Source organism: Pyrus communis, chromosome 11 (genome assembly GCF_041283825.1).
Source record: "Pyrus communis isolate YQ-2024b chromosome 11, ASM4128382v1, whole genome shotgun sequence".
Lineage (NCBI taxonomy): Eukaryota > Viridiplantae > Streptophyta > Magnoliopsida > Rosales > Rosaceae > Pyrus > Pyrus communis.
The window spans coordinates 22,550,817-22,566,859 of NC_142575.1; the positions used below are offsets into that span (position 1 = coordinate 22,550,817).

A 16,043-nucleotide genomic window follows, 5' to 3' on the forward strand; every position below is an offset into this window, starting at 1 on the left:
AATCATTTTAGGGTGTCATAGCCACCTCCCAACTCTCTCCCTCTCTCTCACTTTCTGTCGTGGTGCACACCCATACCCTTTATACGCTACCTCCTCGTTTTTTTAACTCCTTACCGAACTAATGGTGACCGACACTCCTCCCACCTTCAATCAGCGGGTTTGCGGACAACCATTTTCTAGCCACCTAAGGTGGTGCTTTAGCTTACAATAAAAGTAGAAAATCCATTGTTTCTCCAATTTCTTAGTTAAAAAAAAAAAAAAAAGGTGGTGCTTTAGCTTACAATAAAAGTAGAAAATCCATTGTTTCTCCAATTTCTTAGTTATGTATGTAGTTTATTTCACAAAACACCAATGATGTATTTGAGTATGCGGCCCAATCCCACATACAATACAAGTGGGCTTGGACTCCCAATCTATAGCCAGCCCAAACTACATTACCAAAAAAAAAAAAAAAAAAAAAAAAAAAGGATAATTGTACAATCTACAGGCAGACTGGGAGTGAGCAAAACAGAGCCCTTCTTTCCCCGGTGGGAGAAAGAGAGAGTAACCAAGTTCCATTTCAATGGCAGTTTCTTCAATGTCTACAATCCTAATCCCTTCTCTTCCGCCCTCCAAATCTTCTGCATCTCCGACTTCCAAGCCACAGTTCTCTTCTTTCTCTTTGCCCTCGGCCAACAGTGCCTTAAAGCTCAGAGCTTTAAGACCCTCACAGTCATCCACTAGGGTTTATGCTGCTCCCGAAGTCCTCGAGTCCCCAGAAACCCTCGTCCCACCTCCAGAAACCCTTGAGGTTTAATTTTCTTTCCCATTTCTTCTTATTTTCGTGTTCTTTTAATTTGCAATTTGATAATGCTTTGTTTGGTTGCTGACAATATGTGGGGAAAGGAGAATAATTTTCCCTAATTTATTTTGTTTGTTGTTTTAAAATGTTGGGTTTTCTTGGAGTAGTGAGTTATTTTGATCTTTGTGTGAATTTATTTACCATTTCTTAATTGTTGATTATCTATGTGTGTTTTAGGTTGGAAGTTCTGAGACCCCAAGCACTTCATCACTCAGTATTGGTGGAGATGGAGATAAGGTGGAATTTCAATATTCTTATAATTTGAACTGGGGAAATTGATTGCTCTATCTTTCTATTTTATTTAGATTAGTTTTTGGCAATTTAATTTAAGTACGGCGTATTAAGGATTTCCAAGTTAACTGAGGTGGGAACATATTCCTTTCCTTAGTTGAGTTTCGGTGTAATATTTAAATTCATGTTTGAATCTTCTCCTATTGGATAGTCTTTTCGAATATGCGTATCGATATCAAGTAAGAAGCTTGGTGCTAAATCCTTTAGTATGTAATCGAGGGGTATCAGCCCAAGTGTGCTTCCATAAAAGAATATTTGGAGAGCTAATGTTCTCGAAATACTGTGTTGTGAAATGCTTAGTAAAGAAAAATCAAACTGCTGGTAATATATGTCAAACACCCAATCATGTGATTTTACCTTGATCTTTTGTTAGAGTGGTCTATGCTTTTCTTGTTGTCTAGTATCGCCTAGTTTGTGCATTAGTTCCGGGTTGAGCTTTTGAGTATTGGTTACGCTTCAGGTCTGTATATGCAATGATCTTCTCCAAAATCTTCTTGTCAACTGTGCCATTATATGTAGTAGAGCTTTGTTGTATTTCTTATAACTCTGAGTTAATCCTGACCCGGGGATGGACCTCTTTAAGTAATGAGTAATTGCATAGTATAATGGGTATGCAGATGCTTCTGTTTAACTTAAAAGTAAAAAAAACAGTTAGATTTTGGAGGGACATTTACTTATTCTTAACCTTCAACAGCCTCCAACATGCTAAGAATTTTGGCTAGTTGCAGACAGATTCCCATATTCGATTCCCTACAGATAGGATGAGCATGTCGATTCGATCATGGCTTGGGGCTATTTGGCTAGGATGAATTTTTACTCATGTATGACAGTTTGGAGTGGTAGAGAGTAACTAAGTGGTGAGGACCAGCTAGAAGACTTCTGACAGTGCTGTTCTGATTTTTCTAATCATATTTTAATTGTTAAAAATATAGAAGAAAGGTCTAATTTAAACACACTTTTCATAAATTAAATTGTTCCTTCGCTTTTTTAACAGCTTCGCATTTATTCTGATTATCTAAAGGTGCTTCTGTTTTCAGGCCTCACCCAAGCAGAAAATCAGAATTAAATTGAGGTCTTACTTTGTGCCTTTGATAGAAGATTCCTGCAAGCAGATCATGGATGCTGCAAGGAACACGAATGCAAAAACAATGGGCCCTGTACCCTTACCGACCAAAAAGCGAATCTACTGTGTTCTCAAGTCACCCCATGTCCACAAGGACGCCAGGTTTCATTTTGAGATTCGTACCCACCAACGCCTCATTGATATTCTTTACCCAACTGCACAAACAATAGATTCCTTGATGCAACTTGACCTTCCTGCTGGAGTTGATGTGGAGGTCAAATTGTGAAGAAGCGGTGCAGTAGCTTAGGTAAATTTTTCCCGGCCTCTGAAGTTTTGCTTCCTTGTACTACTATTATCATTTCTCATGTTAGAGTAAAATTTGTTTTACAGAGATTAAGTGCTTTAATTGGTAATGCTGGTGCTTATAAGTTGATGAATAGCTCTTTCATGTGTTTTCGTCATGCATTTTCATTCACGTTTTTTTTTTTTTCTAATGGCGGATGGTTTTTTAATTCATTGTTTTCACGTAATCTATTTCAGGTCAAGCTTTGGGGGGTATTAATGGTTCACATGACCTGTTTCAGGTCAAGCTTCCAAGAACAGGTATCCGATAATCCGAAAGAGAATACAATGGTTCACGTTCATTTTGTAGAGGGTGAATGACTGCAGGATTACATTTATCGAATGCATTTGACCCGTTCCTGTAATTCTTCTGTTTTGTGTATCAGTTGAAGTTAAACAGAAGGATCTGCATACCCATTACATTGAGAAAACCGGAAACTTCTGGCCTTGGATACCAGTTGAAGAATAGAGATAAAGAGTTTGTCTTTCATATCCTTGTAGTTACATATTTCTTCTCTTTGAGGTAGTCATGTTAGAATTGTATGAACTTCCTAAACATGCAATGTCATTACCATATTAATTCCGCCTTGTGCATCATTTTTGTTATTCTACATGTTCTCGGCGTCATTTCACTTTCTTGGTAAACTGCGGAGAAATTCTGTTGTTTATATGCCATTTTTGCAGTTGCTCCTGGAAAATTTGGACAAATTTGGTCACCCTAATCCAAACTTACAGGCCAAATTGTTTTGGTTGTTTTTGTACTTTCTTTTTCCTACTTCCTTGTTTTAGTAGTGAGAGGTAAAATGCCATTTGGAGTTGAAGAATATACATGGCTTTTACATCCAATTCCCAAGAATCCTTTTCCCGGGTTCACCCGTAACCCGTTTCTCTGTCCTATATTTTTGATATCGATTTCCATTCCAAGTATAGTTTCATGAGACATCTCATGTTACAATGCCTCTCTCCTTTCCCTCTTCGGTGTCTGCTACTTGTGTTAGTTCATCTGTCTTTGCAACCGTTAACCTCGAAAATCCTTGCAAAGCATACAAGATATTGGTCGCCTCTGCCGGCAATTCAAGAACGCCGTCCCAACCCGGTCGAAGCCATATTTCAGTCTCAGATCAATCCTGTCTCAACAATTCCGTTACGAAGCACTTGAATTGTTACAGACCCTGTTCAACAGATCTTGTTCCAAAACCTACTCACCGAAACCACGAGAAATTCCGTACTCATGACAAAGAAGATGCGAAGAGAGATTATATATGGTCGAAAATGAGAGCGGAAACCTGTACGGTTGTTAAACAAGAACCGATCTTGTCTAGCTATTATTTTACTTCAATTTAGAAAGCGCACTGGCGCAGCACCTTGCGATTAAACCGAGCAATCCGACGCGCTTGTGCATACCTTCGATGAGATTTTTGTCGGCATTCTTAACGAAGATCAAGAATTTGTGGAAGCCCTCAAAGAAGATTTGAAGGCAGCGAAAGAGGCCCAGCATGCACAACTTATGTGCACTGTTTCTTGAACTACGAAGGGTTCCTTGCATGTGAAAGCACATAGGGTTGCACATAAGCTATGGAAAGCCCGGGCACTGTTGATCCAAAATAGGCTGTCTGAGGTGTTTGTGATAGGTGCATTATTTACCATATTTTCATATTAATTATCTCTAATTCTTGTTAAGGAATTGATTACAAAAGAGCCTTGTTACCTTCCTTTTATCAGTTTCAGCCATTTTGTGCACGCAGGACATTTTTGGTGATAATTTGACTTTCTGGAGGAGTTTTGATGCAAGGCCAATTGGAGAAGGAAGCTAAGAGGTCGAAGCTCGTTGTGTCTGAATTTCATAATTTTCCATGGAGTCATTCATTCCAGTTTTACAAATCAATCCCGCATAAGTTGTTTCCCAAGCAAAGAAGGATTCTTTCCTAATTTGTGTCATTAATTGTGATGAAATTGAGGTTCCAGCATAAAACCAATTGGCAATATGGAGAGTAGCCCAAGACGACCATATAAGCACATAGCAAACCTTGTCCCTCACCGATGTGGGACAACTCTCAACACGCCCCCGCACATGTTGCGGATTTTCAAGCCTACATGTGGACAACAACTGGGTGACGTGGAGCACGTGTGGCCGTTTGGCTTCACACAAGGACAACTTGCTCTGATACCATGATGAAATTGAGGTTCCACCATAAAACCAATTGGCAATATGGGGAGTAACCCAAGACCATATAAGCACATAACAAATCTTGTCTCTCACCGATGTGGGACAACTCTCAACAAATTGTTTAGGAGTTTGTTTTATTTAGGAGAGTTTCTCCCAGACCTTTTAGAGTTTTTCTAGTATAAATAAGGTACCTTAAGCTCTCTCTAAAAAAGCCCCGCATAACCCATATCACACACACCACTACACCATTCACCATCTTTGAGCTTAGGGACGTGCTTTGCCATGGACTCCGGGTTCTGTGTTTCTTTTATTTTTATTTATGTGTAACTAAGTTATTTTTTAAGGTTTATGATGAAGCCATGACATGAATATTTATGAAGTACTTTGTTAATTATTATTTGATTATATGTCATGTTATATTCTTAATCTTTGTGGGTATTTTATTCTAGATTCGGATTTCTAATGACTAATCACTTTTAGGAATTTTGCATCTAGATATTTAGATAAATCTATGAGGATGACCAATCAATTAGGTTTATTGCAACTAAGATTAAGAAGAGTATACAAACTAGTGAGGATGACCAATATCAAACTAGTCCTACTTGGTTGACATGATTCTTCCACACTTAATGGGTTTTTATGTTTTTAATTGTGTGTCTAACCAATATGATATAATTATCATGTAGAGATACAAGAGTTGATGTCTGACCATGGATTAATTCATACCGAACAACCTTTAACATTGGCATTGTAATTAGATAGTAGTTGGCTCTAGTAAAAGTAAATAGGATTGTTATTGGTGAATTCATAACCTTAGGTTTTCTTGTGTCGTATGATTTTAATTAATTTTCTTTTCTTTTTCTTGTTAATTATAGTCTTAATCAATTATTCGATTCAATCTATCATTTGTTTGTTTAATTAAGTCTAGCATAATTAATCGGTTAAATTGGTGTTAAAGCAATCCTTGTGGAATCGACCTCATATTTGCATATATTTCTACAATTGATTCATGCGCTTGCAAGTTTAATTTGGTTTGAATTAATCTATTATTTAGGTTAGTTTAAATATATATTTAACTTTTTGGCGCCATTGCATGGGGTTTGCCCATTTATCCCAATTTGGCTTGTTGATTGCGTTTACTAAATTTTATTTTTCGTTTTCTATTTTTATTTGTGTAATGATTTTATTTTTCTTTCTTTCTATTTTCTGTTATATAACCGGTAGTCTTCTTTCTGTCTTATTCAATTCTTAGTTGAAGTCCTTTAGCTAATTGGAGTTTTTGTTTTGGTTGTGTTGTACTCCGTGAGTTATTAGAGGAATAGGACTTCTTTGGTTTATTTTTTCTTAGTGTTCACTTATTTTTCTGTTTTGTTTCAAAAAAAATAAAATAAAATAAGAAAATAGAAGACAAAAAATAAAAATAAAAATTTGCCGCAAGTGTTTAGTTTTGAAATTCCTTTTGTTTGTGGGATTCCTTTCTCCATAATTTCCTGTTAGTCATTAGGTTTACTTTCCATTCCTCTTTTAATATTTTTTTTACGGTAGTTGTTATTATTTTTGGTTTCTTTTTAAGTTGTTAGTCTTTTTACTTTTCGACTTGTTTCTTGTAGGAGGAAAGAGATGGCATATCAACAATTTCCAACGGAACATTGGCCTTTTAGTGCTCAATTCTTAGAGTTTTTACAAGAAGCCACACCCATGGAACCCAAGAGAAGAAGCTTTTGTACTGATGGTTCAAGCTAATATGCAGTATCAACAAACAACCACTGAACTTTTACAAATTCTCACTCAAGGACATCAAATTCTCACTCAAGGATATCAAACTCTCCAACAAGAGGAGGAAGCAAATGCCCAAGCAATCACAAATTTGGAGAAGCAAGTTGGTCAAATTGCTACGATATTGAGTGAAGGAGACATAGAAATATTTCCAAATGAATCCAAATCTAATCCGATTGAGCGAGATGCATTCCATGAAAAAGATAGTGCCTACACCACATTGAGAAGTGAGGAGGACTTCAACAACGAATTGAGTGAATTAGCTGTAGATGAAGAGAAGGAAGAGCATTCAATGTTGGAAGACCATCTGCATGATTTGACTAGTCAAATCACTACCAACGAGAAGTCACTTTATGAAGAAATTCAAATTGTTGACAAGGTGCTGAATTTTAATGATCCCTTTGAAATCCACTACTCAAATTATGGAAGAGATTGGAATTGAACCAAAAATTGAAGTTATGCATGCTCAACTCACTTTCATTCCGATGGCCAGGATATGGTGGAAGAGACAATGAAAAAAAATGAAGAAGAGAAAGAAGTCTCAAGCTTTGAAATTAAGAACCAAAAATATGCAGTGCCTCATTGCCTTATATCAACAGCAAATTTCAAAGCTACAAGGTGGAAGAAAAGGAACAAGAGGAATATGCATGGAGTGGTTCCTCATTTCAATGATCCACCATCCTTCACTTAATTTCGGCATAGTCTAGCTCATGACTATAAAGCAACGCTTCTTGGGAGGCAACCCAAGTTTTCCAAATTTTTCATTTGTTTGTGTAGTTTTTCATTTTGTTTTTTGGAATAAGTTTTTAATTTCTTTCTTGTTTTGCAGGAACATGGGTTATCCAAGATTCAAGTTTGGGGGAATTCATTATTGGCGATTCGCATCACGCTTCAACGTTGCTCATTCATACTCCTATGAAAAATCTAGGGAAGTTTTTCCACCTTCTCTTTAATTGTGTTGTTTGTTTTGTTTTCTTTGTTCTACACATAGAGGACAATGTTTGATTCAACTTTGGGGGAGGATCTCAATCTCTGTTACTGTGTTCTATTTTTGTTTAGTGTTCATATTGTCTATGTTTGCGTAAAACTGTTTTAATTGGAAAGGAATTTGAACATTTTGTCTGCGCTGTGTTCTTCAAATTTTTGTCTTCTTTCCAGCCATATAAAGACCATGAAAATCGGATTTTTCTTTCAAAAGTTATGATCAAATCTTTTGTCTAAAGGTCAAAACTGGCTATGGTACTGTCATATTTGCAACTCATTGTTTGCAATTTATGTTAGCATATTTCTTTGTAGTTCTTTGTTCTATTTTTCCGTTCTTCTATTTAAGTCTTAATGTCATAAAAATCCATAAAAAAAATTTAAAATTTTTTGATTTTTCTTGAGTCGTTCCTTTGAGTTTGACCTTCTGTTGATCCTAAAAATTACAAAACCTACGTGGCGCGCAGGCCGAGTAACTAATAAGCTAACTACGTCCTTCGGTCGAATGCGGGGCGTGCCAACTCGTCGGCCGAGCCTGGCCGAGGAGTAAAATCTGTTGATGTAGCTTTGAGCGCGTTGCTGACTTCTTTTAACTTGCGATTGCGATCGAGGAAGGAACACTCTCGGTCTCTGGGTTCTACAGCCTGAAGACAAGGCTGCTACTTCTGCGGAGTTCACAAATCGTCCGAGCCCGATTCGGTCACTGTGATTATATTCGTGAGAGTATAAGCACGTCGAATCGAGACCAAGGTGTATGGGCACAGGTACTCGAACGTGATATATGTCTTGATGGTAAACGTAGTTCGGCCGTCGGAATGCCGAACCCTGAAACTCACCTGTGAGTATCCAATCATAAAACCACTCGGCAACCAGTACGCCGAGCAATGTAATTCGTAACACCTAACTATGCCGAGAAAGCTTAGTAAGGTGACCTCTGCCAACAAAGGTTCGAAAACCTTCCTCGACCGAGACTTGGATGGATAATCGGTCGGCCTCGACGCAGTGCTGTTTATCCAAACTGAAGATGCTTCTTGGTCGGCTGATTCTGCGGCAGCAGTGCTGTTTATCCAAACTGAAGGTGCTCGCCGGTTGCTTCCACAGTGCTGTTTATCCAAACTGAAGGTGTGTCGGCAGGAAAAAGAAAAGGAAAAATCTCAAGGTGATTGAGAGGTTTTGCGCAGGGCAATTGTATGCTGAGTTGAAGGTCCCCTGAATGTTGCATGATCTCGTGTATTTATAGTACCCCATTCCTTGAAACCTCCTCTGATTTGGATTGGGAGTCCTTGTCTCATTTCGATTCTGGTTCGAACAAACCTACTCCCACTGGGATTCTGAATCTTCCTCCCTTTGAGGCTTTATTTCTTGCTGGTCGAGAATCCTGGTCGCACCAGGATTTCCTCAATCCTTCCTATTTATCTGGACCTCTTGAGATAGGATTCGGCTGACCCTGCCAGCTGGCCCGGGTTTTATTATCCGGCCCATAGCATCTGTTATTACCTTGGGCCGAACACATATGACTGCTCGTCCTGCCCAAGATATTTTGGGCCCAAACACCTTCCATAAGTCAATGATAATAATTTGCTCTCTTCTAGGTCACAAACTTATTTGAATTAGTTCTTCTTATGTGAAATTTCAGTTGCTTGATATGGTTAATCAGATTCTTACATGATCATTCTCAAGTTTATTTTATACAAATAACCAATATTAGTACTATTAATTATCTCTTACTTAGAGAATTATATGTGGATTTTAAGTGAAAACTTATTGAACCTTTGTGAGATTTTTAGCCTATTGCATATTCTTTCTTGTGAGTTTCATGATAGCATTATCATTCTCTAGAACTTGCTTCAATATCTCTTGAGGCGAAATCCTAAGTCATGCAACATTAGGGAGATGATTTTAGCCATATTTGGATCGCTTGAGCCTTTCTAACCAACCTTTTATATTATATTATCCCTAGTTACCCTTTTGAAGCCAAACACTTAGCCTTTTCTTTCATTACCCACATTCACCCTTTACCGATTTAACCTATATTAACCATATCCTATAGCTTTGGAGATACCAAGTGGACATCAAGGAAGATAAAGGTTGGGTTCTACAATAAAGAAGTGGCGTGTATCGAGGTACCATGTGTCGTATTATCTTTATTTTATGATTATTTCCAGAAAAAAAAGGAAAAAAAGAAAAAAAGAAAAATGAAAAATGAAAAAAGAAAAATATATCAAAGAAGTTGGGAAATAAAAGTTTGAATTTGTTCCATCCCTACATCATGAGTCCTGGACGACAATAATTGAAGTTCAAGTTTCAAAAGAGGACTGACTGAATTACATAATGAAGATATCCTGGTATTTCTTAAGTTCTAGTGTTTCCCTATCCTTTCTTTGATAGCTCATACCTTAGCCTATCATTACAACCCTTGTAATGACCTTTTGATCTTTGGTGTTGCATTGACTTACATTAATGGAGAGTTGATATGAAGAGCAAGCTTATGGGGTTTTATATTGCTTATCATGATTTGAGTGAAACACTTTGCCATTTTTTAATGTGTGATTTCCTTCTGAGTGATATCCATGGTGGAGGACTTGAAGTGGAAGCTTTGGTTTGCATATACCTATCCAGGTTGAGTAAGTTGTATTGATATTGGTTATGTTAGTCATTATGCTTAAGAATGTTGTGTAAGGTTTGGTTAATTCTATTTTGCAAGGTGTTTAATTCTTTAAAGTTCGGTGATCCTCTCTAGATTGCTTTGAGGCTAATTGATGGAAGGTCTAGTGTTTTCCTCATTGTCTTTTATTTTTGTTTTGCTCGAGTACTAGCAAAAGCTAAGTTTGGAGGTATTTGATAGGTGCATTATTTACCATATTTTCATATTAATTATCCCTAAGTTTTGTTAAGGAATTGATTACAAAAGAGCCTCATTACTTTCCTTTTCTCAGTTTCAACCATTCTACGCACGCAGGACATTTTTGGTGATAATTCGACTTTCTGGAGGAGTTTTGATGCAAGGCCAATTGGAAAAGTAGCTAATAGGCTAAAGCTCGTTGTGTCCGAATTTCATAATTTTCCATGGAGTCATTCAGTCCAGTTTTACAAATCAATCCCATAGAAGTTGTTTCTTGTTAGAATTGCGCAGCTATGGGAGAATAAAGATTTGGAGGCTTTCCTGATTTTTCCTAGTGGCATGTGATATATGCCTGGAAAGATAAAAGATAAAACTACGTTTCCTATATTTTTTACAGAATTTTCCAAAATATAAATCGACCCCAAAATTGGCGTGCAAGACAAATTACGTGTTTCCCAAGCCATGAAGGATTCTTTCCTAGTTTGTGTCATTAATTGTTTAGGAGTTTGTTTTATTTAGGAGAGTTTCTCTCAGACCTTTTAGAGTTTTTTCTAGTATACATAAGGTACCCTAAGCTCTCTCCAAAAAAAACCCCGCATAACCCATATCACCCACACCACTACACCATTCACCATTTCTGTAATTTGTGAAGAAGAGCTTAGGGACGTGCTTTGCCATGGACTCTGGGTTCTATCTTTCTTTTATCTTTATTTCCATGTGTAACTAAGTTATTTTCTAAGGTTGATGATGAAGCCATGACATGAATATTTGCGAAGTATTTTGTTAATTATTATCTGATTATATGCCATGTTATATTCTTTATCTTTGTGGGTATTTTATTCTAGATTCGGATTTCTAATGACTGATCACTTTAAGGAATTTTGCATCTAGATATTTAGATAAATCTATGAGGATGACGAATCAATTAGGTTTATTGGAACTAAGATTAAGAAGAGTAGACAAACTAGTGAGGATGACCAATATCAAGCTAGTTCTACTTGGTTGACATGATTCTTCTACGCTCAATGGGTTTTTATGTGTTTAATTGTATGCCTAACCAATATGATATAATTATCATGTAGAGATACAAGAGTTGATGCCTGACCACGGATTAATTCATACATTAGAAAGAACAACCTTTAACGTTGGCATTTTATTGGATAGTAGTTGGCTCTAGGATAAGTAAGTAGGATTGTTATTGGTGAATTCATAACCTTAGGTTTTCTTGTGTCGTTTGTGATTTTAATTAATTATCTTTTCTTTTTCTACCTATCCTTTGTTTGTTTAATTAATTCTAGCATTACGAATCGGTTAAATTGGTGTTAAAGCAATCTCTGCAGGATCGACCTCGTATTTGCATATATTTCTACAATTGATTCGTGATCTTGGGAGTTTAATTTGGTTTAAATTAATCTATTATTTAGGTTAGTTTAAATATACATCAGTTTGCATTGGATATCCATCCGGGTCCAAGTTCGGACGTGGGATATTGCTCGATCATGCTACCGGAGTAGTGATAGGCGAAATGGTAGTGATCGGAAACAACGTGTCGATTCTGCATAATGTGACTTTGGGAGGGACAGGGAAGGAGTGGGGGGACAGGCACCCAAAGATTGGCGATGGAGTGGTAATAGGGGCAGGGGCCAATGTGTTAGGGAGTGTCAGGGTTGGCCAATATTGATTATAAATTTTTTGTATGGTTTTCAATCATGTAGCTTCGCGCGGGTCTTTCTTTGCCACTTATCAACCAGAGGGAAATAATAGACCATAGGGGACTTTCTTTGCCACTTATCAACCAGAGGGAAATAATAGACCATAGGGGAATGTATCATGGGCCGAGTGAACTCAATTGCACTCCCATTTTAAGATCCAGTTAATAATCATTTATTTTTTTATTTTTTTTATTTTTGAGATTGGGAAAAAATGGAAGAGGAATATGAGCAATGAATAAGGGTGTTGGAGAAGAAATAAAGAAGAATAAATGAAATAAAAGTCTTCAAAATTGAAAATGATTTAAAATAATTTTTTGTTTGAGTAACCCTTGCATCTTCTTTTCTAAAATACAAGAATTGATGAGCATGGAAAGGATAGCGATGATTGGTTTTTTTTTTTTTTTTTTTTTTTTTTTTTTTGTCAACCTAAGTTACTTTCATTAAATAAAATGGAACTTTCATGAAAGAGGCTTGGGTTAAGTTTATTTTAATAAAAAATCATGCTTTAACTTTATTTAATGAAAAAGAATTAAAATATTAATGAAAATCCCTTATTTTTTTTAATAAAAAGGACAAAAGACCTTAAATTTTAATAAAAATGACACAATTATTGTAGGTATAATTTATTGAACAATTATAGAGGCCAGAAAGAAAGAGGGAGTGCGGCATAGAGAGATAAGAGAGATGTGTAATTGTGAGGTCATTGTGTCTTTATTTATAGTAATAAGGAAGGTTAAATCCTTACCCTAATAGGATTACAACTTTAATAGGATAATATCTAACCCTAGAGAATATTGCAAGATATCCGTAGATACACTAGGATTTACACAATCACATTCTTAATCTAATAGGACTGCAACACTCCCCCTTGAGTGTGTAAATACTCAAACAAATGGCGCATCAGGTGTTCAAAGATGAAGTAAGTACAGTTGATGAAGTTGTCGACACAATGAGCGAATGTGAGTCTCAGATCAACGGAAAAATGCATAAAAGGTAAAACTCACAAAATCTTGCTATGGTAAAACTCAACGTGGGAGAAAACCCATAGACTATAGAGAAAAGTGAGAAGTTGTATTAAGTCAAAACTATACGTCTTTTGGACGCAAGTAGACGAACTCACAAGGGTATGCCCAACCCAGGATGGGTGCCTCGTCAAAACCTAGTGGGAAAAATTCTCGTAATCGTAGGGAAAATAGTACATTAAGATCAAGTGAGTATACTTCTGGATACTCCCCCTGAGTTTGTCAGAACTTCCAAATGAGAACTACAACATTGCATATGAATAGTTAGGCATACCAATTCCTTGGACAAGCTTCTGGAAGGTTGACTTTGGTAGTGACGTCATGTAGAGGTCGGCAAGGTTGTCTGGGATCGGGTTGCATGACTTTAATCTCCTGATGCTTTGTTGATGTAGATGTAGACATAATATGTCTTGGTGTTGACTTCGTTGATGTATCATGTCTTGGTCGGGTTGATACATGCGACATAGTTTTTATGGATCATCGTCGGGACTCAACGATGGATGAAAACATCAAGTACTTCGACTATGCTCAACAAGAACTCCTAACCATGTCTCAAGTGTGGCGTAATGAAGTGAGGTGAGTTTTGGAACGATTCGAAGGTTTTGCAACCAAGGTCATATCGTGGACCTCCAAGATATTGTGATATCCCTAACGGTAAAAACATAACCATTTTGGGGATGTGCCTTGTGCGGGTTTGATAAGTAACTAGCATCAACATAACAAACAAGGCAAGTATCATTTCGAGGATCAAGGGGGTCAGATCCGCTTGAGATATGTTGGGATTAGCCCAAATCCGTAGTACCTTTTAGGGTGGTGGAAAACGTCTTTAATACCAATTTAGTGGTTGCGTGTAGGCACGGTGTTGTATCTTTACCAATAGATCAACAGCGAATGAGATGTCCTATCTAATGCAATGTGCTAAGTACAACAAAGTGCAAAGTTAAACTCAGATATGGAACTTCGGATTCCATAACCTCTCAAGGGTCTCATTTGCATATAGCGTTGGAAGATCATAGGTATACGCAAAAGGTAACACCTTCGAGGTATAGTTTGACTAGTAGGCTAAAGTATCGTCAGAACAACGCTTAAACTTCAGTTCAAGGTATAAACGAATTTTCCTAAGATTCTTCATCTCAAATTCCGTCTTTAGATGCGAGGTAGTTTTCTCAAGCTTTTCTAAAGTCTTAGTGAGATGCATGTCATTGACATAAACTGCAACTCTAGCAATTCAGAATAAGACTTCATAATTTAACATGCAAGGGCTTAATTCATATCCCTAACTAATAAAATAATCACTTACACGGGTATACCATATAAGTTAGATTGCTGCAATTCGTAAGTGAACACCTCAAACGAGTTGAGAGGGTGTTCCATGGTTTAGAACTATTTGAATCAATCCATGTGTCGTAAGATGTTTAAGAGAAACCTTGTGTCGTAAGATGTGCATCATATCGCACTATTTCATTCATCTCATTACATTTCCTTTCCCACATGTAACACAACAAGGTTACCTTGGCCAGTGTAGGAACTATAGGTCTAAACATACTTTGGTAAGAAATTTAACCTGGATTATGATTTCAGTTATCCAATCAGTTCTACGTTGTCACTAATCAACGGAACACGGTTCGATATTGTCACTTTTCATTTATGTCGGTAACTACCATATAAGTGAAAACATCATCGATGATAGTCTCATTCCAATTCCATTATCTCATCCAAACTAGTCTACTAGACCAAGAACTTCAAGTCTCGGGAGTAATCCGGATTAATCTCATGAGATGGAAATGATTGAGACAGTGATCGAGTATAGATTTTATGCCGTGATCTTCCTCTTCTAGGGAAGTTAATCTTATGAATCGAGTGATTTGTCGTGCTTCAGGTCAAGATAGATTGATCGGCTATCTGTCAGTGTACCAGACCGTCCAATAAGAGCGGCCAAATCGTCCAACATGGGCGGCACACCGTTCTGGTATGTTGACTCGACGTCCTTTAAGTACGTCTATCCTTGCAGGCATGTTTGTAGCTGGTAAATGATATTGTCACTTTAGCTAGATCAAAGGAATGCATCTGGAGCAACATTATGAAAGCTAGAATTCATCATACATGCTTATCACACTTATGCAGTACGGAGATCGAGATGAGACATAATGGGCAACGTCCATGTAAAGTTACATTGTTCTACAGGAATGCTGACATTCTTATCTCCCCTTAACGGTCGGAAGACTATCTCATTGAAGTGACAATCTGAAAATGAGTGGTAAAAAGATAGCTTGCAAGGGCTCTAAGAGAGCTAGTGTGAAGGAGAATCATAATCAACAAAGATTCACAACATTTTGTGAGGACCCATATTGGTACGTTGTGGCGACACAACTTGGCAAATGGAATGCATATCCAAAATGCGTAAGTACGAAACTTCAGGTTTGTACCCAGTAACCAACTGTAACAATGAATAGGTTAAGTGGCAATAGGCCTCAAGGCGGACCAACATAGCTATGTACAAGATTGCATAGTCCTAGGAGAAACCAAAAACTTGGTGCGTTCACCAAAGTTTGGGCGATCATTTAAATTGGGCTTTATGATCACTATGCGAGGCTGTTTTGGGGTGAACATGAGAATTCGATGTCCAATTTAAACCCAAAAGACATACAATACTTTATTGAAAAATCGTCGATATAAATTCTCCTGCATTATTTAGTCTTCTAGACCTTATGGGATAATCAGGGTGGTGAACCCTTTAAAATCGGCTAGAAGGTTTAGCAGCAATGTGTGTGGATAAACATGTGACCAGTTTGTCGATTTATCAACCAAAACCATAAATATTTATGTAGCCTGCATTTTGGTTGGATTAGTCCACATATATTCCTTTGGATCTAAGGTCATTTCTTATCTTTGCTAAGGATGATGTAGAAAATCAATTTTCCCAATAAGCAGGCTTGGCAAATTATGCTTGTAAGCACAAGATCCTTTCTTCGAGTAAGGAGATGCATCGTAGCATCATTCTTCGAC

General features: G+C 37.2%; 1 protein-coding gene and 1 pseudogene across 2 annotated transcripts; both read left to right on the forward strand.

Moving 5' to 3' along the window:
* Positions 1-474: 474 nt before the first annotated feature.
* On the forward strand, positions 475-3,120 carry LOC137742696 (small ribosomal subunit protein uS10c). Of its 2 annotated transcripts, none has more exons than XM_088680618.1 (5): positions 475-790; positions 1,019-1,078; positions 2,170-2,502; positions 2,780-2,798; positions 2,924-3,120. In XM_088680618.1, the coding sequence occupies exons 1-3, from the start codon at positions 563-565 to the stop codon at positions 2,479-2,481; spliced, it is 600 nt and encodes a 199-aa protein (XP_088536744.1). In that variant the 5' UTR covers positions 475-562; the 3' UTR covers positions 2,482-2,502; positions 2,780-2,798; positions 2,924-3,120. The 2 variants fall into 2 exon arrangements, 1 of the variants encoding a protein (XP_088536744.1); XR_015953755.1 differs by having other exon boundaries at positions 476-790; positions 2,736-2,798.
* A 143-nt stretch (positions 3,121-3,263) lies between these two features.
* Positions 3,264-11,984, forward strand: LOC137742927 (serine acetyltransferase 1, chloroplastic pseudogene; annotated as a pseudogene).
* Positions 11,985-16,043: the final 4,059 nt, after the last annotated feature.

Bases quoted from the DNA above. Each gene is read 5' to 3' on its own strand.
- LOC137742696 (XM_088680618.1), top strand. From the start codon at position 563: ATGGCAGTTTCTTCAATGTCTACAATCCTAATCCCTTCTCTTCCGCCC. The intron at 791-1,018 runs GTTTAATTTTCT...TGTGTGTTTTAG, and splicing joins CACCTCCAGAAACCCTTGAG to GTTGGAAGTTCTGAGACCCC. The intron at 1,079-2,169 runs GTGGAATTTCAA...TTCTGTTTTCAG, and splicing joins TTGGTGGAGATGGAGATAAG to GCCTCACCCAAGCAGAAAAT.